Below are 24,820 nucleotides of genomic sequence, written 5' to 3' on the forward strand. Positions count from 1 at the left end.
ATTTCTCTCCTCAAGAGGAGAGGTGAGACAGCGATAGACACAGTGAGCAGTTAGCAACAATGAGTTCCATCCACCCCCAACCTGAAGTTATTTCCCTTTCAGATTAGCAGCCCACAGCCCTGGGAGAGAGGCAGCTCGCTAATGGAGGCAGCCGCTAGAACCAGCAGGTGCTCTGGCTCTGATAGTAGCAATTAGAGGCTTAGGCTCCCTTTTCTATGAGACAATGAAAAATAAAGCAGATTTCCAAAGGCGTACCCACTGGCAAAGTAACTTTCTCCCCTCTTTAGGAAGAAAGACAGAATGCTAGCTTCTCCAGGAGTCTCTGATTCACATCATGGCATCCTCTGCAATGGTTTCAAGCACTTTTGAGATGCTGGGCATGGGCCTAGGTACCAGGGTCAAGGTGACACACAGAAACATAGTCCATAACCCCTCTGGTAGCCACTGTAAAGCAGCACATGTATAAAGCACATGCTAGGCTGGTGAGTGCCACCCTAGGATTCCAGTCCCCTGGAGCAAACCTTCCTCTACAGTCTGTGTTGTTAGGTCCCCAGTTTTTAGCACAATAGCTATCTCCTTGCAGTTGATCAGTAAACATTCTTTGAATTAATTTTGTATTGCTTAGGATAATGGTGGCTACCTCCTAACATGCAGTGGCTTAGTAGAAGAAAGTGTATAACACCTACTTCAGCTAAGGCCAAAGAGAACACATGTGTTCTGCCTGGGCCTCATCTGTAGATTTCTCTAAGGTGGGCTTTGCCCTTTGATCTCACAGGAGTGCCTTGCCTAAAAAATATTTCTTGATACATAAATTCACACTGGGAATGACAGAGAAACAAAGTTTCAGAAACTCCATGCGGTTGCCTGGCAACAACAGGTATATACCTGATGTTGGAGACCTAGGTGAACAGGGAGAGGTGACCCAGAGGTGACGATTGCATTCACACTGGTGCAGTACTGCCAGTGCTGCATTTACATATTTTAATGATCACATAAATAGAGGTTGGTGGCAGAAGCCACATCGGAGTTGTCACAGAATAGAAAAATGCCTTTGGGAAACCAGGTATTAAGGAATGGCAGACTTTTCTACCTAACTGCAAGATGAGTTGAGAGGTATGCTCTTGCCTGGGGTGGAGCCATCTCTCCTGTGGTGCCTGTTATGGGGGAGCGGAGGCCCTCAGGATGGGGCTGCAGAATGAAATTCAGCTGAATTCTCTCTCTCCTGTTTTAGCAGAGACTTCTGGTTATCAAACTCTGGGATTCATAGATCTCATGGGTCACCAAATTACTCTACCTCAGGAGAAATTTCTTTTTCTGCCTATGTGTGGGAGAGAGACAGAGAGAAAGAGAGAGAAAAAGGGACGGAGGGAGGGGGGAGGGAGGGGGGAGGGAGGGAGGGAGGAATGGTGGGAGGGAAGGAATATGAATGAATATACAGGACTTAAGTACTGATGGGAAAAAAGCAGGTAGGTAGCAATACCAAGACCCAGGTGTGGATACAAGGAGTGTGTTCTGCCCACTTCCTTCTCCTTCTGCAGAAATCTTCTGAGTGACAACATCTCAACCAAGCAGGTACACCACCTGTTTAAACTGGAGTAGAGGGAGGGAAAGATGAAAGGAGGGATTCAAGAAATAGAGAAGGAAGAAGGTAAGAAAAGGGAACAGGAATATCTGCTTAATGCCTGAACAGAAGCATGGTGAAGGAGCTTTGCAGTGTATTTGTCTGTTTCCCTGTCCCCTCTAGCTCTCTGTCACTTTTCACAGAAATAGTATTTTAGAGACACAGATTGACAGAAATAGGAGCCAGGGATCAGGGCTGTTTGCAGTCAGATGAATAACATTATCATGGCTTTCATCACAATAAATAATCACATATTGCATTGCCTATTTTTATATTAGCGAAATTTAACAAGTGTATGAATTTTCGCCTCTGAAGGTATAAGCTGCACTAGAGCAAAAACTATGTAGACATCCTTAATTATGCCCTGCAGACTGTGGGAATCAGAGGGGTCCTCTGATTTTGATTTTGATTTAATGCAAGGGACAGATGACTGAGTGGAAAGGATGTTGTTACATGGACCTTCCTGTTACTAACAACAACATACATGATGGCAGTGGTGGTAATGACATCATTTAGTGTGAGGAGACACACCCAGCCCAATTCCTAATGATTTTATTTCATTCAAAGCTCAAAACGAATCCATGAGGAGGCTTTGGTATTTATTTCTCCATTTTCCAGTTAAGACATGAATTCAAACAAGTAAACGATTTACTGGAAGTCATTCAACTGAGCCACACTTCTCACCACTCTGCTTTTCTGCCTGTCTGTCACATATTCTTTCTTTGAAACAAGGACATTCTGCCTGCATTGGGAGCCTAGGAGAAGAGGGGCAAACCTGAGGCAGGTGCAGACAGAACAAATAGTGGATCTGTACCCTTGAGGACCTCAATGACCATGTCAATGGCGATGAACCACTGAGAGCTTAAATTTCAGTTACTACCACTCTTCATTATGATTCTACCTTGTAGGCTAACTGTAGACCCCAGATTGGAGGATGAAAATTTAGAGCACACAAACTCTCATTTGCCACCTTTGTGGCCCAATGCCCAACAAACCCAGAATATCCATGACCCCAGTTCCCATGATCCCATGGACAGGGCCCATATCATCAGCAAGCAAAGCTTTGCTAATGACGACCAGAGGAAGAGCGGCCCTGGCATCAGGGACCTGAGTATGCTTCACCCTATAAGCCCTCAGTTGCTGCTTCTGCTGGGATACCACATAAGGTAGGCTCTGCAGGAAAAGAGCAGAACAGAGAAGCCCAGTTAAAGAGGACATCCTCAACACCCTAGGTTCTGGGTATCTATGAAGGTACAGGTGACTGGTTCTCCATCTGAGCAAGCTTCCCTTACATGTCAGCCTTCTTCTGGATAGGTTAGGACCAGATGTCTCCACTGGCAATCCATTTGTTGTTCCCATACTGTGACGACTAATAAAACCAGCTGCAGGCTGGGGCCTGCCAGGACTGCTATCTCAGGGAGCTTGCTGAAGGTTAATGTGGAGCTGCCACACACAGCCAAGTTTCTCCCTGGAGTTTCTGTCCTCCCTCCTGCACTTTGCACCCTGCTCTGGCTGAGACCAGCAGCTGCCCAGTGTCTCCTGTTGGTGATGCCAACAGAGACTGGGCCCTGAGCCTGGAGCTGAAAGGACCGTCAACACTGATATGCTTCCAGCTGAAGTGGGCCTACCCACTGATCCAAAGAGGCAGACAGGACAGCAGTATAATAGCAGGCTAGCACTTCACCAGGATTTGGACTACTGTTCTAATGCATCCTGATGAGCTCCATCTGCTGTCAATGCACACCGGGCATATGTCTCCTCACCCCAGCTCTGCACTGTGGCTGGAAAATTTGTCATAAAGCATATATATAAGCCTCTCAGAGGGAAGACAAATGCTGGAGACAATTTCCAAGCAAGTCTGGGAACACTCCATGGCAGGTGAGAAAAACATTCTACAAATATCAACTCATGAAACACACAGCAGATGAATACCTCCCGAGACACCCATCGATTCCCAATTTACCAGAGCAAAAAAGTGACCTGTAGAATTTTTTACATGGCTGGGACCTTAGAGTAACCTAACTCATGAACACTTTTCCTATGTCTGTATCAAACAGACTATAGAATTATTACTCTATCACATCCTTATTCAAAAATGTGCTACAGTTTATCTGAAATCTCTATATTTTGATTAAGGATCATCAATTTCTCAATATTTTCATATCATTTTAGATTAATCATCGGGAATAATCTGCTTTCTCTTGGGAACCATGGGTGCTGATCCCCTCATGTGGGATGCAGAAGTACAGTGGCCCACTGAGATGGCCACACCCAGCCACCTGCCAATGCACACATGGCCATGGCACTTTCTCCACTTCCTTTCCATCAGTCAGCAAGTGACAAATGAGTGCTTGCTATGTGCTTGGCCAGCACTGGATAACGCGCAGTACACACTTTATGTGAAAAGACTGGAACCAAACATATTTCCTTTTAAAAAATATTTTTATTATATTATAAAGAGACTACCATAATACTAAAGAAGAAAAACAAACTGGGAAGGCTCTTACTACCAGATTCTAGGATGATGATAAGGCTATGATAATTAAGACACTGTGGTAATGCAGAAACAATAGATTAATGGAACAAACATAAATCCATATAAATATTACAACTACTTTCAATAAATGGTGATGGAACTGCTGGATATCCAAATGTGAAACAATGAATCTAGACAGAAACCTTATACCTTACACAAAAATTAACTCAGAATGGATGAGAGCCATAAGCACAAATTGCAAAAGTATAAAACATCAGAGGAAAACATAGAAGAAAATCTATATGACCTTGAGTTTGCTGGTGAATTTTAAATACAACACCAAAAGCACAATCCATGAATGAACAAAATAGATGAGTTGGACCTTATTCAAATTAAAAACTTATGAGTAACATTGTTAAGAGAACTAAAACAAACAATACTGGAAATTTTGGAAGAAAATATTTGAGATATACATATGTATATATCTCATAAAGAACTTATACCTAAACACAAATACTCTTAAAACTCAACAAGAAAAGAAATAACCCAATACAAATTTGAATGGATCTGAACAGACATATCACCACATAATATGGAAAATAACCACATTATTTGTCATTAGAGAAAATCAAGCTAAAGCAGATGTCATGCCACACATATCTACTACTATAATGTCTAAAATCCGAGAAAGAAAATTCTGGTAATACCAATTGCTGGTAAGCACACAAGGCAACAGAAACCCTGAGGGTGGAAATGCAAAGGGTACACCTACTTGGGCAGTTTTTTTTTTACAGAGCTAAAGAACTCACTTATAAGCCATCAGTACTCCTAAGTGTTTACCTGACTGATTTCAAAACCTATGACTACACAAAAAATGTAACTTGAATGTTTATATGAACTTTATTCATAAGCATGGAAACTAGAAACAACCAAGGTACACTTCAATAGGTAAGAGATAAAGAAACTAGAACGTCCATACAATGAAATACTAATAAGTGATAAAAAGAAACGGGTGATCAAGCTGCAGAAACACAGGAATGAATCTTAAATGGAAATTGCTAAGTGAAAGAAGCTTCTGTAAATGGGCTACTCATATAAAAGGTATATAACATCCTGGAAAAGGCAAAACTACTAGAGAATGAAAACAGGTCAGTGGTTCCTAGGATTTGCAGTAGGGTGAGTGAAGAGTAGTGCAAAAGGTAAAACAGAGAATTTATTTAGTGATGAGATTTTTAAAATGATATTGTAAGGGTAGATACATGACACTGAAAATTTCAAAACTCACAGAACTTTAGAGTGCAGAGTGAACACTGATGCATGTAAATTTTTTAAAAAATCATTTACAAGGTCAGGGTCCTAGTATAAAATGCAGAACGTGGCAAAAACAACCTAAATATATTACAGGGGTCCTGACCTGAGTTGATTAGTCTTAAAAAATGAGCCTGTGTAGGGACAAGAACTATACATGAGCACAGTTTTCTAGCTGATAAAGCTCTTTCCTAGAGAGGTAGGAGTTAATATTTTGGTATAAATATATCTTTATACTACAATTGAAAAGTAAATGGACGGTAGATGGTGGGAATGGGGTCATATTGAGACCAGTTAATTTACATATCATTACAAAGTCATATTTAGCACAATATAGGTACAGATGGGTACACAGTGAAGAATATATAGATGTATGAGATCTATTTCTCCATCTATCTACCTACCTACCTATCAAGATGGGTTTCCTCATATACTTCCTGCTTTGCAATGACATTCCAGTAGCAGCAAGTACACTTTGTTCCCAGCTCTTGGTTTCTAATATGCTTCTCCAACAGAAGGAACCAAAGTTGCTTAGAACACAAAGTTGATTCTATGGCTGGCATAGGGAATGTTACAAGATGAGCCTGGAGTATCTTGCAGTGACAGAAATTAAAGAAGTACTCAAAAATAAGCAAATTAAACTTCATTGTCCCCATGTCAAAGGGATATAGAACCAAGAGAAAGGGCTCCCAATGACCAAAACTAAAATAATTCCAACAACAAAATCTTAGCTTTGGATTAATATGCCTCAAGTATAAAGTAAATGTCCATGGATCCATATTTATATAAATAAATTTACTTAATTAAGTAAATAAGGGGAAAGAGACACCTCCCACACAGAAGAACTCTAAGTAATTTATGTAGACCCTCTGCCCTCAAGTGTCTGCATAAGGAGATGAAGACACAGCTGTGCATAGTGACTTCTTCTAAGGAGTATGACCTAGAAAGCAAGAGAAATAAGTTCCTGATGAGGAGCACCCCCAGCTGGTGTCTGGGTTCACATCAACAATGATAAGTCATACAGAGACTATGGCCCCTTCACATGAGGTGATGACAAAGACACTTTACCTCCCCAACCCCACCAACCCCAGTCTAATCATGAGAGTAACATAAAACAAATCACAACTGAGGGACATTCTAGAAACTACTTGACCAGTACCTAATACTTTCAACATCACCAGAAGAAAGGAAAGTGTGAGAAAAGCCTAAAAAGACATGATGACTAAATGTGAAGTGATGTCCTGGATGGATCTTGAAACACAAAAGAGAAATTTGAAGAAGACTGATGAAATCAGTATTCCAATATGGATTTTAATTGATGAAATATATTGACATTGGCTCCTTAATTGTGGCTATGTACCATATAAATGTAAGACATCAAAATGGATACAAGGTAGTATCTGGAAACTTTCTGTAGTAGTCACAATGTTTCTAGAAATCTAAAACTTGTATAAAATAACAAGTTTAAGTAAAAATTAAAAGGTGAATTTGGGAAACAGAATTTTCTTGGACACTAACTGCTGAAAAAATAAAAAGGTTCACAGTGCTCTAAGCATGAAGAATGATGGAGAACTGACCAAGCCAGGGAATTGAGGTGTGGCCTGTACAAGTGACACATGAGGAGGTCACCAGGCCAGTCACAGAAGGACAGAATGGGCAAAGGCCTTCACAGCCATAACTCACACTGATGCTCCAACAAAAATGAAAACTATCATGAAGGAGACAGGCATAGTGCTGTATACTTATGATTCCAGCATTTGGAAGGCTGAGGCAGGAGGATCATGAGTTCAAGGCCAGCCTGAGCTACATCGCAAGATCCTGTCTCAAAAACAGTTAAGGTCTGGGAATGTAGCTCAGTGGTAGAACACTTGCCCCATATGCACAAGGCCCTGGGTTCAATCCCCAGCACTGAAAAAATAAACATGATATCATGGCTAATCTTGGCAAAGCAGTATTATTTTTTCCTCATTCTGAAAGTTTTAACCAAAAAGAAGCATATATAGAATACATAGTTGAGTGAAGTATTTAAACCTTCAGATTCAGGAGTCACAATGACCTGGCTCTCCTGTTTGCTTAATATGTGACTTGGCACAATTTCAACTGCAAATGTTCACTTTTTTCATCTTTAAAATGGAACTAATAAGGCTGGATATGGTGGCTGATTACTTTAATCCCACCTACTTAGGAGGTAGAAATCAGGAGAATTGTGATTTGAGGCTGCCCTGCCTTAAACCCCATCTCAATCAATAAGTTGGGAATGGTGGTACCTGCCTGTGAGCCCAGCTACTTGGTAGGTATAGATAGGTGGCTGACCCTGGACAAAAATGTGAGACCCTACCTGAGAAACAAACGAAGGGCTGGGAGCATGGTTCAAGTGCTAGAGCACCTGCCTAGCAAGCACAGTCCTGAGTTCAACCCCAGTACCACTAAATAAAACTAAACAAAACAAAATGGAGACAATAGTGCCTCCATCACTGGGCACTTAGGATGATTAAGAAAATACAAATCATGGTCATGAACAAGTGGCAGCTATTTCTTAAAGTCCCCACTGCACAGGAGGATGGAAATGGTCATTATCTTCAAATGACATCACTTTCTACATAAAATCCAAAATGATAAGCAAACAAAACCCTATCAGAATCCAGATTTCCTATTTGAAAGAAACAATCATTTTAACCAAAATGGGGAGCAGATTTCATTCACAAAAGCAATCACCAAACATCAACTCTCTCGTTGGAGACAGAATGAAAAATACAGAGCCAATGTGTGTGAGAGAAAGCTGCAGACATTTCCCGAGGACGCGTGGATGAAGACATGTGCCATGTTTCCAGATGGAGCAATGTAGCTGGAAAGATATCAGTTCTTCTCAAATTACTTTGTAAACCCAAATGAAATCTCATCTTTTAAAGTTTTCAAAAAAGATTTTGAATATCATCCTGGAGAGTGGATAGGTAAGAATAGCCATGAAAAATCTGAAAAAAAGGATGACTTCCTAGATGCAAAGATGAATTGCTGATTAAAAATTATTTTCAAAACTAGCCATTTGAAACAGAAAAAAAACCTATAGCTCCATTGCTTACATTGTGTCTGGAAAAGTGTTAGGTAGATTGATTAAAACGCTGTTTTTCTAACTACAGGTTTCAGTTCGTGACTAGATCACGAACATAATTCTCGAAAATATGAAGTCTAATGGTGGAGAACAGAAAAGGGAGCACATCTTACAGCGGAGGGTGAGCGTTGCTGGACAAGAAGTTTAATACCAGCCCCAGCATAGCTATTTCTTGCTGTTTGAATGTCACTGGCCTAATGCATCAAAGATGAAAAATTCAAGCCGTGAAAGAAAAAAATGAAAACATAGGTGAAATTTTCATCTGGCCTCAGAAAAGGGGAGAGATTTCTATGCATATATCAAAGCCAGAAACTCTAAAAGAAAGGAATATAGATGTGAATGGGTAAAAAAATCTCCAAATCCTACTCTATCAAAAAACACTGTTAGCTGATCATGATGGCACACACCTGTAATCCCAGCACAGGTGAGGCTAAGGTAAGAGGATCAAGATTTTGAAGCTAGCCTGGGCTACATAGTAAGACTCTGTCTCAAAAATGAGACAAGACAAAACAAAACAAAAACAAAAACAAACAACTACTGCCACCATCAACAACAGAAAACACAAAGGCAAATGACACACTGATAAAAAGTATGAAAAGAGGATTCATATCCTTATTATGTAAAAAAAATTGCCTTACAAATGTTTGAGAAAAAGATCAGTACCCTAAACATTAAAACCCAATTAAAAAAGGATTACAAATAGCGCACACACACACACACACACACACACACACACACACACACACAGAAACCTGCAGCATAAACAAAAAATGGAAATTTGACAGTCACATAATCGCCTCTCAAGATCCATCAAGATTATTTCCTTTGGAAAAAGAACCTGGATTCCATCTGACTTGTGGCTTCCTGGCTTAAAAGTCTACTTTTCCCAGATTCTATGTAGGATCCTGTGACTAGGCCAAGACTAAGTTCAGACTGAGTTGACCACCAAGATGTTAGCAGAATTAGATCTGAATACACAGAGAGATGCATGAAGGAAAGCAGTATATTCTTCTTTGCTCTTCAATTTCTCCTGTTGACTGGACTGCAGATGGAGTGGCTGGAGCTCTAGCAGACATCATGGGCCATGGAGTGGAAACTTCCAGAACAACAACATGAAGCCAGGTCTCTGATGACCCAGTAGCCCCTTATCAGCCGTGGGCATCTTACCACTTGACTTGGTTTACATGAAAATGAGACAAACCCTCTTCTGTTTAAATCACTATTACTTGGGAGCTGTAATCTCTATTATGTACTATTGAGCTGAATCTTAGCTAATAGAGCTACCTTCTTTTTTAGCCCACAAAACACTCTTGTGGAATTTTTTTTGTAGGAAAAAATTCAAAGATTGTAGCATCCAGTGTTGATAAGGGTCCTCTGACTAGACATGCTGCACTCCGTCTTTTCTGTAAGAAATTCTGTAAGTGTGCAATAGCAAAGCACTTAGGATATTACACTTCCACACTTCCATCCAGAGATTCTCCTGCTAGGAAGTATCCCGTGAAAACACTTAATATGTCTAAAACATGTATACATAATGGTGTTCACAAAAGCAGTGTTTATAGTGATGAAAAATTACAGAGCTGTTGAATGTTCAATAAAGAACTAGTTATAAAAATTATAGTACACTTATGTCATCAAACACCATAATGACATTAAAAATAAAGTTGGAAAAAATAATTGATGACATGGGAATTATTAAGTACTATTAAGCAAATAAGAAAGATTTGAAAATAGTGTGTGATTATGTTTGGTTTGGGAGGCTGGGTAATTTTAAAAATTATTCGTTATATTTTGCAGTATTTTAAAAAATGTTCTATAACAAACATGTATAACTTCTGCTTTTTCACCTAGTTTAAATTTTGTCTTTGTTTGCTGTCCTATACCACTCACCTGGCTTCTCCGTCTCTGTTCCTTCCTGTGCAGGCTGATAGAGCCTAGCACGTCTCGCTGGTTTGCACCATGGACTGGCCTCCTTGCTCCTGGGTCAGTGTTTGTGAGGAATGAGGGACATCAGACATACAACCATCCCTTTGGGAAGACACTCCCCCTCTAGGCCAGGCTAATCCCCCTCAGTAGTTCTAGACACTACATGCTCTCAAGACACACTGAGTATCCATGGCCTTCTAAGTGACACCACTGAGGCCATCGCAGGTCTCCTCTTCCTTTTGGTACCAAGACACCATCATTCCTGACTCCTTGGGAGTTCCTACTTCCTCTCTCTAAGGACAAGATATTCAGAAGGGGTGCACTCGTGTCAGTTACAGCAAATGAGAGAAGGCTTCATTAAAGCTGGTATAAGTTCATGAGGATAACTTTATGTCATAAAAAGCAAGGGGAGAGGCGGTCACCATTCTGGTCTGGCTACTCCACAGTGCCATCAGAGACCCAGGTTCTCTCTTAGCTTCTGTTCAGTCCTGCTCCATGGGTGGGCCACGATCTTGGGGCTTGGAGCTTGTGGTTAAAAAAGAGCTGCTGTAGCTCTATGCATCCCTCTGCAGTGAGGAAGGACAGATGGGCTGCACCTGTCCCTGATTGTCATGAAGGTAAGAGCCTTCAGAAATCTCCAGAAGACTTAACTTGCATTTTATGGGCCAGAACAAAACCATGGGGCCATAGCCTCAGGTGGAAGAGACTGAAAAAATAAGAATAAAACTAGGGTGGAATGGGCCTGGGGTACAGAGCTGATAGGGTCTGCTACAGTTGACAAGACTACTCCTAGAATTTCAGGCTCTTCTAGAAGTCAGTGTGTTGCCAAACTGCACGAAGAGCAGACCCAGGTTGGTGGTATGTGTGCACACACATGTGTGTTGTGAATTAAAGGAAGAAGAAGATATAGCCAATGTGCACCTTTCAGAACCAGTTGATTTCATAATTATCTCACTGAATTCTTTCCATTCTCATAAAAATTTCTAAAGAAAGACCTAGTATCTTTGTACGATAGATGAGGAATTGAGACTCAGAGAAATTAAGCAGCTTGCTCAAAGCTAGATTCCTGGGACTGGACTTCAAATTCATAACTGCCCAACACCATAATCTCCGTGGCTTATAGTATGTGATAATGCCTCTTAACAAGTCCCATCATGTGTAACTAAAAAAGAAATAATGGAGAAGTATAAACTAGTTCACCTAAAACTCTAAGATGCACAAAGATTTATGGGAGATAGGATGAAGAACAGCTGTCCTGTGGAAAAGAGGGCAGAACATATGCCAGAAGAAACTGCTCTGAGTTTTCCATTCACTGCTGTTTAAAGACAAGGGGGACGACGAGTCAGGTACACAGGACTCAAGGGGCCAAGTGTCCACTTGTGGTTATCACAGAAAGTAACAGAGACTTCAGATGTCAACATGAATTGGAAGACTCAGAGAAAACCAAGGAGGAGGTCAGTCTCTCCTATGTGTGGTATCAACGATAGCTCCTGAAGAAGGAAGTAGAAAGACATTTATACATTTAAATGTTACTCTAATTAACACATATCACAGATTACAAATTAATACTTACACTTGGCTGTCCATGTCTTCAATACCCCATGCTAGGGATATAAGGATAAATTTGACCCTATCTCTGTTTTAGGGAGCTTGCAGGGGGGGCACACAATGCCAGTGTATCAGAGCATCCAATAGTAACAGCACAGCCCACATTTTTACATTAGTTTCCTTATCTCAACCACATGAGATGAAGGCCGATCAGAGAATCTACAACAGAAGTAGGTCAATATTGCAGCAAAGCACTCAGAAAGTTTATTACTTTCTGAGCCCTTGAAGTCCTGGACTCATAAACCCAGCTCCACAAAGAGATGGAAGCAGCCAGCTCTAGACAATTGTGACCTTGGGACATAAGTGAACTCCTCATGTAGACACGTGAATAGCACATTATTGATGTACTGGATATTAGAGTTCTTGTTATCCCACTTAGGGCAGAAACAGCACTGGATCTTGGCACAGAATGAGCACTTAATGAATGCTGAATGGATGGATGATGGATGGATAGATGGATGAAATCACATTACTTCTACCAACAGATATAATAACTACCCTCAATTTTAGGGGAAAAAAAGTTCTTGGAGTACTGACTTGAAGTTTAAATTTTAAACAGAGCTCAGAGGTCTTCAGAAGCAAGGTCTATGAAATAGCAGATCAGTGGATTTTAGTTCACTATATTTTTTCTGAATAGGCAAGTTTCCTACTGGGCACAATGGTAATTGAATTTGAATTCAACCATCTCACAACACAGAACTATGTATAATTCTTGTACCAGAAGCTCTTGACTCAAATGAGAACAAACTCTTGCAATCTCCAGATACTCCCTCCTTTGCCTAGAAATGTTCTCTGTAGTCTCTTGAGAGCCCAAGGGAACACAATGTTCTATTCCAAAGGATGCTACTCTTCTGCCATCAAGGCAAAAACATGTGCATCCTATGAAACTTTGAGCCCTTTCACAAGTCAGGAAGGCAGGATGCAGGGAGAGATCAGACCTGCCTGAGCCTGGTTTAGAAGCTGGCATCTGTTTCCACTCAGAAAGCCAGAAACATACAGGGAAGATATGTGCCAGCTTGTGGTCAAGGCCAGAATGACTTGTGCTGGGAAACTAGATGGGTTTCTTTGGATTAAAGAATCTCTTCAATTTTGGGATCTAATTCACTTATAAAACCCAATCTTTCCAAGGATTGGGACCACCAAAAGCTCAGGCATGCATTTTTGGAAAACAGTAAGAGCCTATTCATTCCCTCAGTTATTTCATTCCACAAATCATCAAAGTCACTATGCACAGTCACCTGCACTGAACTGGGTGTGATGTACACAGAGTAAGTTGGAGTTGCAGCCTCAGATGAACAGGACACACTGCAGGTGCAAATCATAGTCAGGAGTCTGGCAGGTGCTGTAGCAACCACTGACCAATGTAGCCTGCGGGCAGTATAGATACTGGGTTCTGGAGGTGGGGACTGTCAGCAATACCCCCATCTTGAAAGAACAAGACCACAGACTGGGATCTAGATGAAGACAAAGCCAAGGAAGTCGGGACATGTTGCTGTCCCACTCTAAGCTTTTGTCCTGCAGCTCTAAAAACTCCCAGGTGGTTAGCCTGGCATGGAACAAAATCTACTAAGATTTGAAGAGACACAGGGACAGGGATCCAGGGATCCAGGCCTTTTCAGCCTCAGTAACTTCTTCAGAGGAGTACTTCCATTGGATTAGTATCTCCCATAAAAATGGCTTTGTTCTTTTTGAAATTTTAGCTTAAAGCAACTTTAAAATAGTTTGTGTAGTATTTGTTGGCTCTGTACACTGGAACGTGGTCAGAATTCTGATCAAACCCCCTGTCAGCACTGATTTTCTGGTCTCTGACATTTAACTTTTAAATCTGCTTTCAAATCACCAGCATGCCTTACCTATGTAATTTCTGAAGCTGGGGCTACATTCATATCTAGTTTTGAATGGAGTCTTGAGGACTTACTTGGTTGTGAACCTCACTCCACTTCCACATATGATCTGATGGCAAAGGCCATTTAAGAGACTCCAGCTTGGAGGGCACCAACCATGAAACTGTACTCTAGACTGGATTAGATAGCCTAATGCAGCTGTTTTCTGGAATCATCAGGCTGGTGTATGGCAGGAGGGCTGACTGTAAGTCTCAAGAGATCTTTCACATGGCTAAAGGTAGTCAAATATGAAGAACTTTTCCCCATCAAGACCTGCTATTGCACCCCTGGGAAATTGGGAAGCAGAATTTGCACATTCTACAGACCTGTATGGTCTCCTATCTCAATATTGCTGTGCCTCTCCTTCCTACAACTCCCCCTAAACTGTTCTGAAGCTATTTTTCCTTTTAGCTCATTCAAGATCTTAAGATAAAAAAGATCATAAGTAGAATCCCTGCTGTGTAAGTAGTCTGCTTTCTCCTGCGATTAACTTCCCTCTGTTTAAGTAGGATGGGCTTTGGAGGATACCCTTCTGGGACTATGAGAAGGATTTATGGTTTAGATAAATCTCTTAGAACCCTCTTCTCGCTTGTTCAGACTGGAGAGATCTGGATTGTCCTATATTTGTTTTGGTTATAGTCCCAACAGATCTGCATATCATCACAATATATTCAGCCAACTACTTATCCTGGTCTTTATCTGGCATCATTATATATTCCTCAATTAAGATAATCAAAGTGACATTCCTGCCTCCTTCATTGGTTTTGAAACAGAGAATCGTCGTAATGATCATGACTACATTGATGATGGTGATACACAGGCAGAGGACATTGATGTCTACTGGCAGTGTTAGTGTGGGCTTTATTTTTACAGTTAAAATAGAACCCATTCAAATTCTCACCCATTAGGATGGAGCCTCAACTTCCTTTGCTCCCTGCCTTGTCAAGGTCCAGCTTTCACTTCAACTCCTGGATCTAGGAAATGGGCCTACCAATGTTTTACTAAGCAGCCCACTTGGTAGGTAAGAGCCACTTGCTTTCTTCTGATTATAACTGTAATTTATTTTATATTGTAATGCTGGCTTTTCATAGTAACAGATAGCAGGGCAGGGAAAGAACAGTTGACTTTAGGACAGATTACAAATGAATTTTTATCTTTAAGGAGCTAGGTTGGCTCTAAGAAAAGCATAACATGGTGGGAAACAATGTGCCCATGTCAGTGTTTTGATAAACGTCAGGGAGCTAAGCGTGTTTGCATTAAAAAAAGAGAAGAAAATGAGCTAAGATACTAATTCTCTCACCTTGGAAAAATCCCTTCAGTGAGATCTATGATTTCATTAGAGGGCTCTATCCTCTGAGTGCTGAAAGTGCAGTAAAATTCAGTTTAAGGTGAATGGATGTGTGTTGCATGTATTTTTCCCTCTTCCTAAAGAAGCCTGCCTTTGGATGGCCATGCAATTTGGGTTAAGAACAGGACTTTTCTAGAAAAGTCCTCAAACACTGCTCTTCCACCTACTATCTCAAACTTTCCCACCAGTAATGGAAATCACATAACTTGTTAAATGAATTAAACACATATAGAAACTTCATAGCTTGTTTCACCCAGTAACTTCCTTATATGGATTATCTGTGTCACAAAAATTTTTTTGTAAACTATTTCAAACATATACATAATAGACATATACATATGTACTTACATACATATAGACTTTACATAAGAATAAGAGGTTGTCAATACACATAATTGACAACCTCTTAAAAAGAGTAAGCAGATTCATTGGATTTTTGACAATTATTGATCATTGAGAATCTATACATACAGCCTTCATGTGACTTCCATTCTCATTGGGCAAAGCAGACAGTAAACAGCACAGGTGAGCAAACTAATATGTTAGAAGGTGATAAATGGTATAAATAAAAATAAAGTAGGGCAGGTGGGTAGGAAGTACTGGGGAAGGGTTCCCAAGGTGACAGCTGTCAAAGATTTAAAGAGACAGTTGATACAGAGCACTGTGGGGATGTCTGGGAATTTTCAGTCCAGGCTAGGGGGAATAGAACCATGAAGTGCACATCTGATGGCTCATGGAAGCCTGGCTGCCTGCAGCCTGAATAAGCAAAGGGGTCAGAAGCACGAGACGGGGACAGAGACATCAAGGGGCAGGGACCAGGTTGCGTAGGGCTTTGCAGGTCACTGCAAGGTCTTTAACTTTTCCACTTCATCAGAACAAGATGGGAAGTCTCTGGACAGGAGATGGTATAACTGACTTACACTTTATAGAAGCAGCTGGACTACTATGCTGAAAAGAGAATGTAGGGGCCTGGAGACCAATTAGGAAGTTATTAAAATATACCACAGGATGTCTTGAACCTCTAGGGTGGTCACAGTAGAGGTGGTTAAGTGGAAAGATTGGAAAATAAATTTGAAAGCAGTGCCAATGTGATTTGCTGATGATATGAGCTATATATGTGGCATGAGAGAAAAGAGGTTTCTTTGACCTCAGCAAGTAGAAAAGTGGAGCTATGATGAATTAAGATGGCACATTCTGCAAGAGGAAGGAGCAGATTCAGCAGGAAGACTGGACATGTTAAGCTTGATATGCCCATGGGCATCCAAGGGGGAATGCTGAGCGGTCATTACACATTTAAATCTGAAGCTCAAGGGAGCATTACAGGCAGAAAGGCTGGTGATGGACTGGTTGGGTGGGTGGGTGGGAGAGAGGGAGAGAGAGAGAAAAAGAGAGGGAGTCACAGAAAGAGAGAGACATACACAGAGAAAGAGAGAAAGACACACCCAAAACATTCATGATCTATAAAAGTAGGATATGAAGCCATATATATATATATAGATATATGTATCTATCTCTCTCTCTCTCTATATACATATAGATATAGATATAGATATAGATATAGATATAGATATAGATATAGATGTCAGGTTAGAAAACATCCCAGTTTTAGATAAGTAAAGTTTTAAAAGTCAGTGTCTGTGCATAAAAAAATAATTAGAGGCCTATCCAGAAATAAAAGATAAGAGAACTGGGAGTATGAATACATTTGCCATAACATTGGAGTTAGTGTAAGAATGTATGTTAAGTCATATTTTTTAAAAAGTAAGGGCAGAGGAGTGCCATTTGGGTAAACCATCAAAGACATTAATTTGTATCATAAACTTCCATCCCCTCCTCTGAACTCCAATAGTCAAGGTTTTTGACTTCGGCAAAAGAAAGAAATGGAGCTGCATGAGTTAAGATAGCAAATCCTGAATGAGGATGGAGAGGATTTGACAGGAAGACTGGGACATTTGCTTTTGGACATGTTAAGCTTGGTGTGCCCATGGGAATCCAGGGGAAATGCTGAGTGGTCATTGAATATTTAAATCTGGAGTTTAAGGGAGCAGTAGAGGCAGGATGGCTGGTGACTCCAGTGACTCTCTGCATCAGTTTGCCTCTCTTTGTCTTTTCACCGCAGTTCCTACTGAATAGCCTTCAGAGGAAGCAGGAGAGCCTGGGGTCTACCCTCCCAGCATTGATCTCACAGACTGGGAAGAATGAAAGTCAAAACTCAGCACTTCCCTCAGGGTCCTGACGAATGAGTTTTCTTCTTTGATGCCTTTGCCAATTTAATTCTCAAGCTTTTTTTTTTTTTTTTTAAGGTAATGACATTTAGAATAACAGGTCCCTAAAAATTAAATGTTTCTTTATATGTTTAATTTCTGACTGAATAATAAGCAACTGGAGTTGAATGGTCATGGAAAGGTTAATATAAACTGCTTTTAAATTGCAGGTTTGCAAGCCCAAGGCCCTCACCCTGTTTCACAACAGACATTAAAGAAAAACGTTCTTTCCTAAATGCAAAGATAAATCTCCATTTTTCTAGGAGCCTCTGCAGCAGGATTCTTTCAGGATTTTTCCATTGCAACATTACAGCTAGGAGGAACTCTTTCCCCCATCTCTTTTGCACTACCTCCTGTTCCCATTCAAACACATTTCCCCAACTCCACTTGTGATAAGTAATGGAATTAGACAACCGTCTGTCAACCCAAAACTCCCCCCCACCCCAGAATCTAGCCCTCAGGTGGAAAACACCATTTGAGAAAAGAAAATTGCTGTAGACAATTTTTCTGCTGTTCCAAGTAGCTCTGCTGGAGGGAAGTTTTTACTTCCTCTTTAGCACACCCAGATGGAAAGAGCTCTCCCTTCTCCCTCAGCTCAGGAACCCCTGTCCTGCTCCTACCTGCAGTACATGTCAGACCATTACAGGGTGCTGTTCCAGCCTTCTCCAGGGTTTCCAAGTTGAGTGGCTAGACCCACATCCCTTCTCCAAAAGCTAAGCTATGCCAACAGAAGCAAGAAGCCTCTGTTCCTAGAAAGAGCCTTGTTCTCTCAGGGCCTTTCTGCCTATGAGAGAGTGGAGGAGGTTAGCCTATGTAGATTGTCATTCCAAACCTTGCTGCTGCAGAAAAAATAAGTTATATTTTCTGCATCATGGTGTACACCATAAGATTTGAGCAGGTGATTTTAGACCAGAAGAGATTACATTCATCTCCCACCACACAGTCCCTTACCATCTTCATTCTGACCATGAGCCAAGGTTGTATACATAGGAGTCCAGTGACTTACTGTCTGGGCCTAGGCAAGTTTCTCTGTCTTGGTGGGCCTCTAGGGGTCTCTTTTGGTATATGGGCACTGAACAAAGGTTACTTACTGTCAAGCTCTTCCTAAAAATATAATCTATTGTGATAAAGATAAAAATGGAGTCACAAGTAAGCCAGGATCAGAAACACAAAAGCTACATGTTTTCTCTCATATGTGGAAGATAGGTCCAAAGGTAAACACATACAAAAATAAACATTATCATATACAAACTCATATGTAGAACATGTCTGTAATGGTAGAACTGCTCTATGGAACTCGGGGAAAAAGGAAAAGGAAAAGCAAATGATAGAGCATCAGCAATATCACGTAAGATGTGAAGGTAGAGGATATGAGGATGTGCATTAAAAGTTATTGAAAAATGGGAGGTGGGAGGTAAAGAAGTAAGGGAGAGTAATGGAAGGGGTTGAATAGACCAAAGTAAAGTATACCCACAGCAGGGATACATTGAGACAATCCTGTGAAAATCAACTTAAATATTAATAATGAAAACTAGGACTATAAAATAGGTATAGTATATGTGTGTGTAGGTGGGTATTAGTGGGAGGGAGAATGGTGAAGGAAGGAGATTAAGGTGACATATATGGCAGATGGACTTCATATACCTATATGAAATAGAACTAAGAAACCTCTTGCTATTGCTTTAAGCGCAGGGGTAGGGAGGGGACTGAGGGGGAGAGACAATGGAGGCAATGTAACTAATGTACAATATAAGTGTAATCAGAATTGTCACTACAAATTCCCCCTGCATAATGAATATATCCTAATAAAAATTTATTATAAAAATGCAGTCACAAGGGGAGGGTCTGAGGCCCAATGCACATGGCCTTCCCCTGGACCCTCTCTGGAAACTTGCAGCACCTTCAAGAAACCTCCATACAGTAGCATAAAGGGTAAGTGAGACCCTTCCTGGTCTGAAACCCCACAGCTCTGCAATGTCCTCTTCAGCCTAGGGAAGCTCCAAAACCCCTCCGTGGATGAATGGTTCCTGAAGCAAAGCTGCCAAGCCCACATTGAGAGGGAGAGCTTACATCTGTGAAAGAGGGAAGTTGAGGTAGGTGGAGAAATACTTACGTTCAGAAGGGGAGAGAGGCTGGCTAATTGAAAAATGTAACTTAAAGCCTCTCATTATAAGAGACCTCTATTTACTCCTTAGACTTTCCACCATTGTAAAGAATCAAGAAGTTAGTATTTCAGATCTGCCTCACATCTTTGCTGAGGACCAAGGAAAACAGTAGCCATGGCCTGGAGCTAAGAAAAAAGGTTCAACCAAAGAAGTCACTTCTTGACAGGCCTGATCCTTAGGTCCTGGAAAATACAAAGTGAAAATGGGAGAGATCATTCCTAAAAAACTCCCCAAAATGCACAGAGCTGAGGCTTAGCTGATTTCCATTTCCTCTCCCAGCTGCCTTTTTTTTTTCCCTCCATGCTGGGGATTTACCCCTGGGTCATGTATATACTAAGCTTAAGCTCTATCTCTGAGCTATGTGCTCAGTCTCTCAGCTCTCTTTTCTAACTCCTTTCTTTCCTTTGCTTCTTTTGTTTTGATTTATTTTCAGATAATCATTTCTTTATGCTCTTGAGGTTGGACTGGCATTATAAGATCAGAGAGATAAGACAATTAAGTAACTTGCTCAAGGTCATGAGGTAATTGAGAGGTGTAATAGGAAATATTCAGATGTATTAAATAAAGGATGACCCCATCAAGTCTCCAGGGGACACACTAAAGGAAAGATGAGGTAAACAAAGCATACAAAAAGTCAACCACTTGGTTTTTCCTTCCAAAACTTAAACTTAAAGCATGCATACAGCCTTCTGACTGACAAGAGCTGTGTTTTACCTCAAAAGACTAAAGGCTGGAAGAAGCAGAGAACTTTGAAACAAAGAGGGAGCAAGTAGATCCTGTCCTCACCTCCCACCCTCCTCCACTCCCTGAATGAACACACACACACACACACACACACACACACACACACACACACACAGTGACGATCAACTTTGGGGCTCCAAGAAGTGAAATTCTATGAAGGAGAAGAACAGGTGAAAGTAGGGGAGTTCCTAAGGAAGGTTCTGCTCACCACAATTCTCCTCACCTCTGACCAGTTCTGAGTCCTGTATTGGGAAGCAGCAATCTTGAAAACCAAGACAGGGGTAGAGTCCCCACTGAGACCTGTGCTACCAACAGGAAAGCCCCTGTAAGACAAGTCTGAGACAAATGTCATGTGTGTAACAGAAATGGATGCAGTCAGACCCATGAAGAGGAGACTTGAAGTTCCAACCTTCCTTAGCCTTCTTGATGCCAGAAAATCATGGAAGGGAGACTTCATGTTTTCTGTGCCTTTGAGTAGGACCACAGAACTTGTAAAATGAGATAACGATGAAAATAGGCTACTTATAAGTCTTGTGGCATCTTGAACATACCTGCATTTGTGAGACTATGAAATGTCATTTCTGCAAGAAGCAAGAGTGCTGCTGACACAGTCCAGAGCCATGAAGAGTCTCACAGTGGCAGACACAACTGATACCACATTCAGGCTTGCAGCTTCTAGAAGGGACTGCTGACAGGTAAGGAAGGTAGCTTCACGTTCGACTCTTCCTCCTCCCTACCTCTATCCCCTACACCTGAAAGTTGCCCTTCATCTCTCTTCTCAGTTCTCCTTTATTCCTTCCCTCTTTTTTGTTCCAACTACAACCTCAACCTACCCTCTTTGCCTGGCATGAATCACTGTGAGAGGTGGCATGAACAAAAGAAAAATATCAGCCTTCCCTTGATCAAATTTGTCCAGGTAAACCATTTCATTTCACTTCATTTGATGACCCTGGGGAATCATCAAAGCCCTCATTGTGTATAACATGGTCTTATCTTCCAAAGACACATTGATCAAATCCATATTAAATAGTTGAATATTATATCCTAATGCGGGTTGTACCTTCCTCTATTTGGACACGTAGTAAGTTACAGCCATTCAGTCTCACCATTAGCAGGCAGTTTCTGCTCTGCTTCATGGTTACATGAAAATCTTGCTATAAGACAGAGCCTACAAGTAGGAATGTTAGAAAAAAAGGCCAGTCTTGGAAACCCATGGAAACAGTTTTCACCAAGTGTGAGCCACTGATAGTTCAAGGAATAGACTCATCCATTGCCTTCCAAGGTGATGTTTCTTAGACAGTTTCCAGATGGTCTTAGGGACTAAGCAAGGATTTCCTTGTGCCCCTTTCAGTACAGGGGCACATGATTTTCTAAAAGCAAATTGTTGACCCAATATGTAATAAAGCAAAAAGTAAGTACATAATACTGAAGGAACTGATGTAGAAATGTAATTTTAGTTATTTTGGAGTATCATTGGCATTATTTTTTAATGTTCTCTTTCTGATGTATGATGAAGTTCTTTCTTCTTCTTTGAAACTGTCTTTCAGCACTAACTTAGTAGACTAAGCTTTTGCAAATGTCTTGAAATATTTTTAAATGGCAACCTCGTTCTCACTGACCTCTCTGAATTTGGGAACAACACTTTCCTGAGTCTCTTTGGGTTTAATGGAAATGTACTTACTTCCACAGATTCAATGAGAATTTGTTTTAATTTTATCAGTGAATAATAGCCTAAAGAGACAGCAGAGTCAAGGCCATACCCGGAGTATCACATTTTAGAGAAAGTTTTATTTAGTCAGATGTGAAAGCCACCATTAAGAACAAGGGCTCTTCAATTAGAGAGACAAACAGCAATCCCCCAAAATGGGACAGTTATTTTATTATGGCAAGGGAGGAAACCTTAGCAGATATAGAGGCCCTAGAGCAGAGATTCCTTCACCTTATCTATGGAAACTACAGGTAGAACAGCAGACATAACTTTTGGTTTGGTTCCCTACTCTCAGAACAGAATAACAATAACAGCAGTATACACAATATGCCTGGAACAAGAGAGGCTACTGCAACTTCCTAAGATGACTCTTCAGAAATTACCAGACAAAAGTTAATTTTCTAGTTACTTCATGTTACATGGCTTTCAATTTTCTGACCAGACTATGAAGAGGCTAAAATGTGCTAACTTTTCTTTGTGTAATTACATAAATAAATGGGCCCCAAATGCAGTAAGATTAGTATTTGGGAAATCAAGAATCATCTTGGGAGATTACTTGTGATCATTGTGCCTCATGATTTACATTGTCTTTCTACATCCTCAGTTGAACCTCCCAAAGAGCCCTAAAACCCAATATTCCTGAAGTTACCATGACCAAACTTACACTTGAAGTCATCACCTATTTTCCCTGGAAAAGACAACATGGCTTATAAAAATGGCCAATCTCTTTTACCCTGTCAATTCTCTTCTACTGCAAATTGCTGCTGGCTGTAGAAGACATGAGTTCTTCTCTCTCTCTCTCTCTCTCTCTCTCTCTCTCTCTCTCTCTCTCTCTCTCTCTCACACACACACACACACACACACACACACACACACATGCACACACTCCAGCTTGTCCTAAGGGAAACCAGTCACAACTGAGAAAATCCAGTGCTGCAAAAGAAAATTCAAACTTCTACCTTGGGTGTCATTAAGGAAGGCTCAGAAAGGGGCAGGGATCAGTGGGACAACAAACATTACTTTCTCCATCATGAAAACATCCAAAGAAGTTGGACCTCTCCTGGCCCTCTCAGCCCTGGAGGAAACACAGTGGGCCCTGGGGAGGAATTCTCTTTCATCTGTCCCCTGGCTCTCTGTTGCACTCCAAGCAGAATGTATTAATGAAGACATGCTTTGGGGGAGAATTCTCTCCACTTTTGTGACATCAAGAAGTCTCTGTTTTGATATTTGGCCATGAGTTCAAAGGCACTGAGAGATTAGAGTTCAAGGAAATCCAAGATATACCCAAGGGCAGGCCCAGGTCTTAGATGCTGAAAAACTACCCCTCCCATCCCCTGGAAAATTTGACCTCTAAAAGAACCCAGTGGATATCTTGTTCTAACAAAATTATTATCAAAGACTCTTAGCTCTTCTATTTCTCTTAGTGATAGCCGAAGGCAATCCAGATCAGGTGCCCCTAAACAACTGGAGAACTTACTTGCCAAGTGAGCCCATTTCCCCAGTGTGGGCTCAAACAGCTCTGTTGAATGTTGAGACAAAGCTTGGCCAGGCCAACATATCCTAACCACCCAACCCCACTTCAGAAAGTTTCCTGAGATTCTCCACTTACCATTCTTCTCTGCCTTGGGTTTTGGTGGCTCAGGCTCTGGGAGACATGGACAGGGCCCATCACAGAGGCTGCTGAGGCTTTTCCCTGTAGAACAAGCATGGAACTCCAACTTGCACTGCAAGAGAGAGACAGAATAGGTTGTAAGAACATAGCCAGCACAGACTTCTTACTCAGCTCCAGCAAGGGCTGGAGCCCTTGCTTTGCGGGAGCAAAGATGGAGAAGGGAATAGTCCATCTGAGTTAAGGGTGTGAAGTACAGAATACTAAATAAGAAGTGGTCTTTCATGTTTTTCCAAATGTGCAGGATAACTTCGAAAACACAGAGGAAGCACTGGAAAGCTTGTTATAATGAATGGTACGCTTGACTGTCAGTACTGATAGGATTATTGATGAAATTTCACACCTGTAGAGGCCTATATGGTCCTTGAAGCTCTCCCATGTCACTACAGAAGGCTGCTTTCCCACACTTCCTCCCACGTACAGGAAGATCTGCTTGGAGAACACTCTTAGCAGTCTGCTCACACTCTCTTCTGTAAGTTAGGATGGTATATCCAACACTCTGTTCCTTCCCCTTGGAAGCAATATGGAGCACACATGTTTTTCCTTCCACTACCTCAAACCTAAGTTTCCACTCATCTTCACCAGCTGGAGGATGCCCATGGCTGTGTAACTAGCCTGTGTTTTGGTGAAAATGTTTACCTAATTCCATAGCTCAGTATTAGAGGCCAATAAGCTGTAATCTCCTGTCACCTTTTATCAGCAACAATAATATTTTGGTCCCCTTCTAGCGTTTTACTTTTTAAGTTTCAGTAGACTCAGACCATAAATGGGAGAGGGGGGTGGTATTTATAGGAGTAATAGACTATAACAGTTACCAGCAATTTTTTTATTGCTACATTAAAGAAGAAGAAATGACTTAGAGACTCAGAGAGGTTAACTTGTGAAAGTCCATGGGCTCATTTAAATGTTTGACTCTAGGACTAAGCCTTTAAGGGGCCTGGGACTCTTTCTGTCATGTGGGTGGGACTTCAGAGCATAGACATCCTACAGC

General features: G+C 41.1%; 1 protein-coding gene across 1 annotated transcript in view; it reads right to left on the bottom strand.

The window, feature by feature from the left end:
* Spock1 (SPARC (osteonectin), cwcv and kazal like domains proteoglycan 1) overlaps positions 1 to 24,820 on the bottom strand; it is a 490,594-nt gene that overhangs the window by 58,864 nt on the left and 406,910 nt on the right. The window contains exon 6 of the mRNA XM_074058856.1: positions 23,770 to 23,884. Within this exon, the coding sequence (XP_073914957.1) occupies positions 23,770 to 23,884 (115 nt within the window). The remainder of the gene's footprint in view (positions 1 to 23,769; positions 23,885 to 24,820) is intronic.

The sequence above is a fragment of the Castor canadensis genome, chromosome 16, assembly GCF_047511655.1.
Source record: "Castor canadensis chromosome 16, mCasCan1.hap1v2, whole genome shotgun sequence".
NCBI lineage: Eukaryota > Metazoa > Chordata > Mammalia > Rodentia > Castoridae > Castor > Castor canadensis.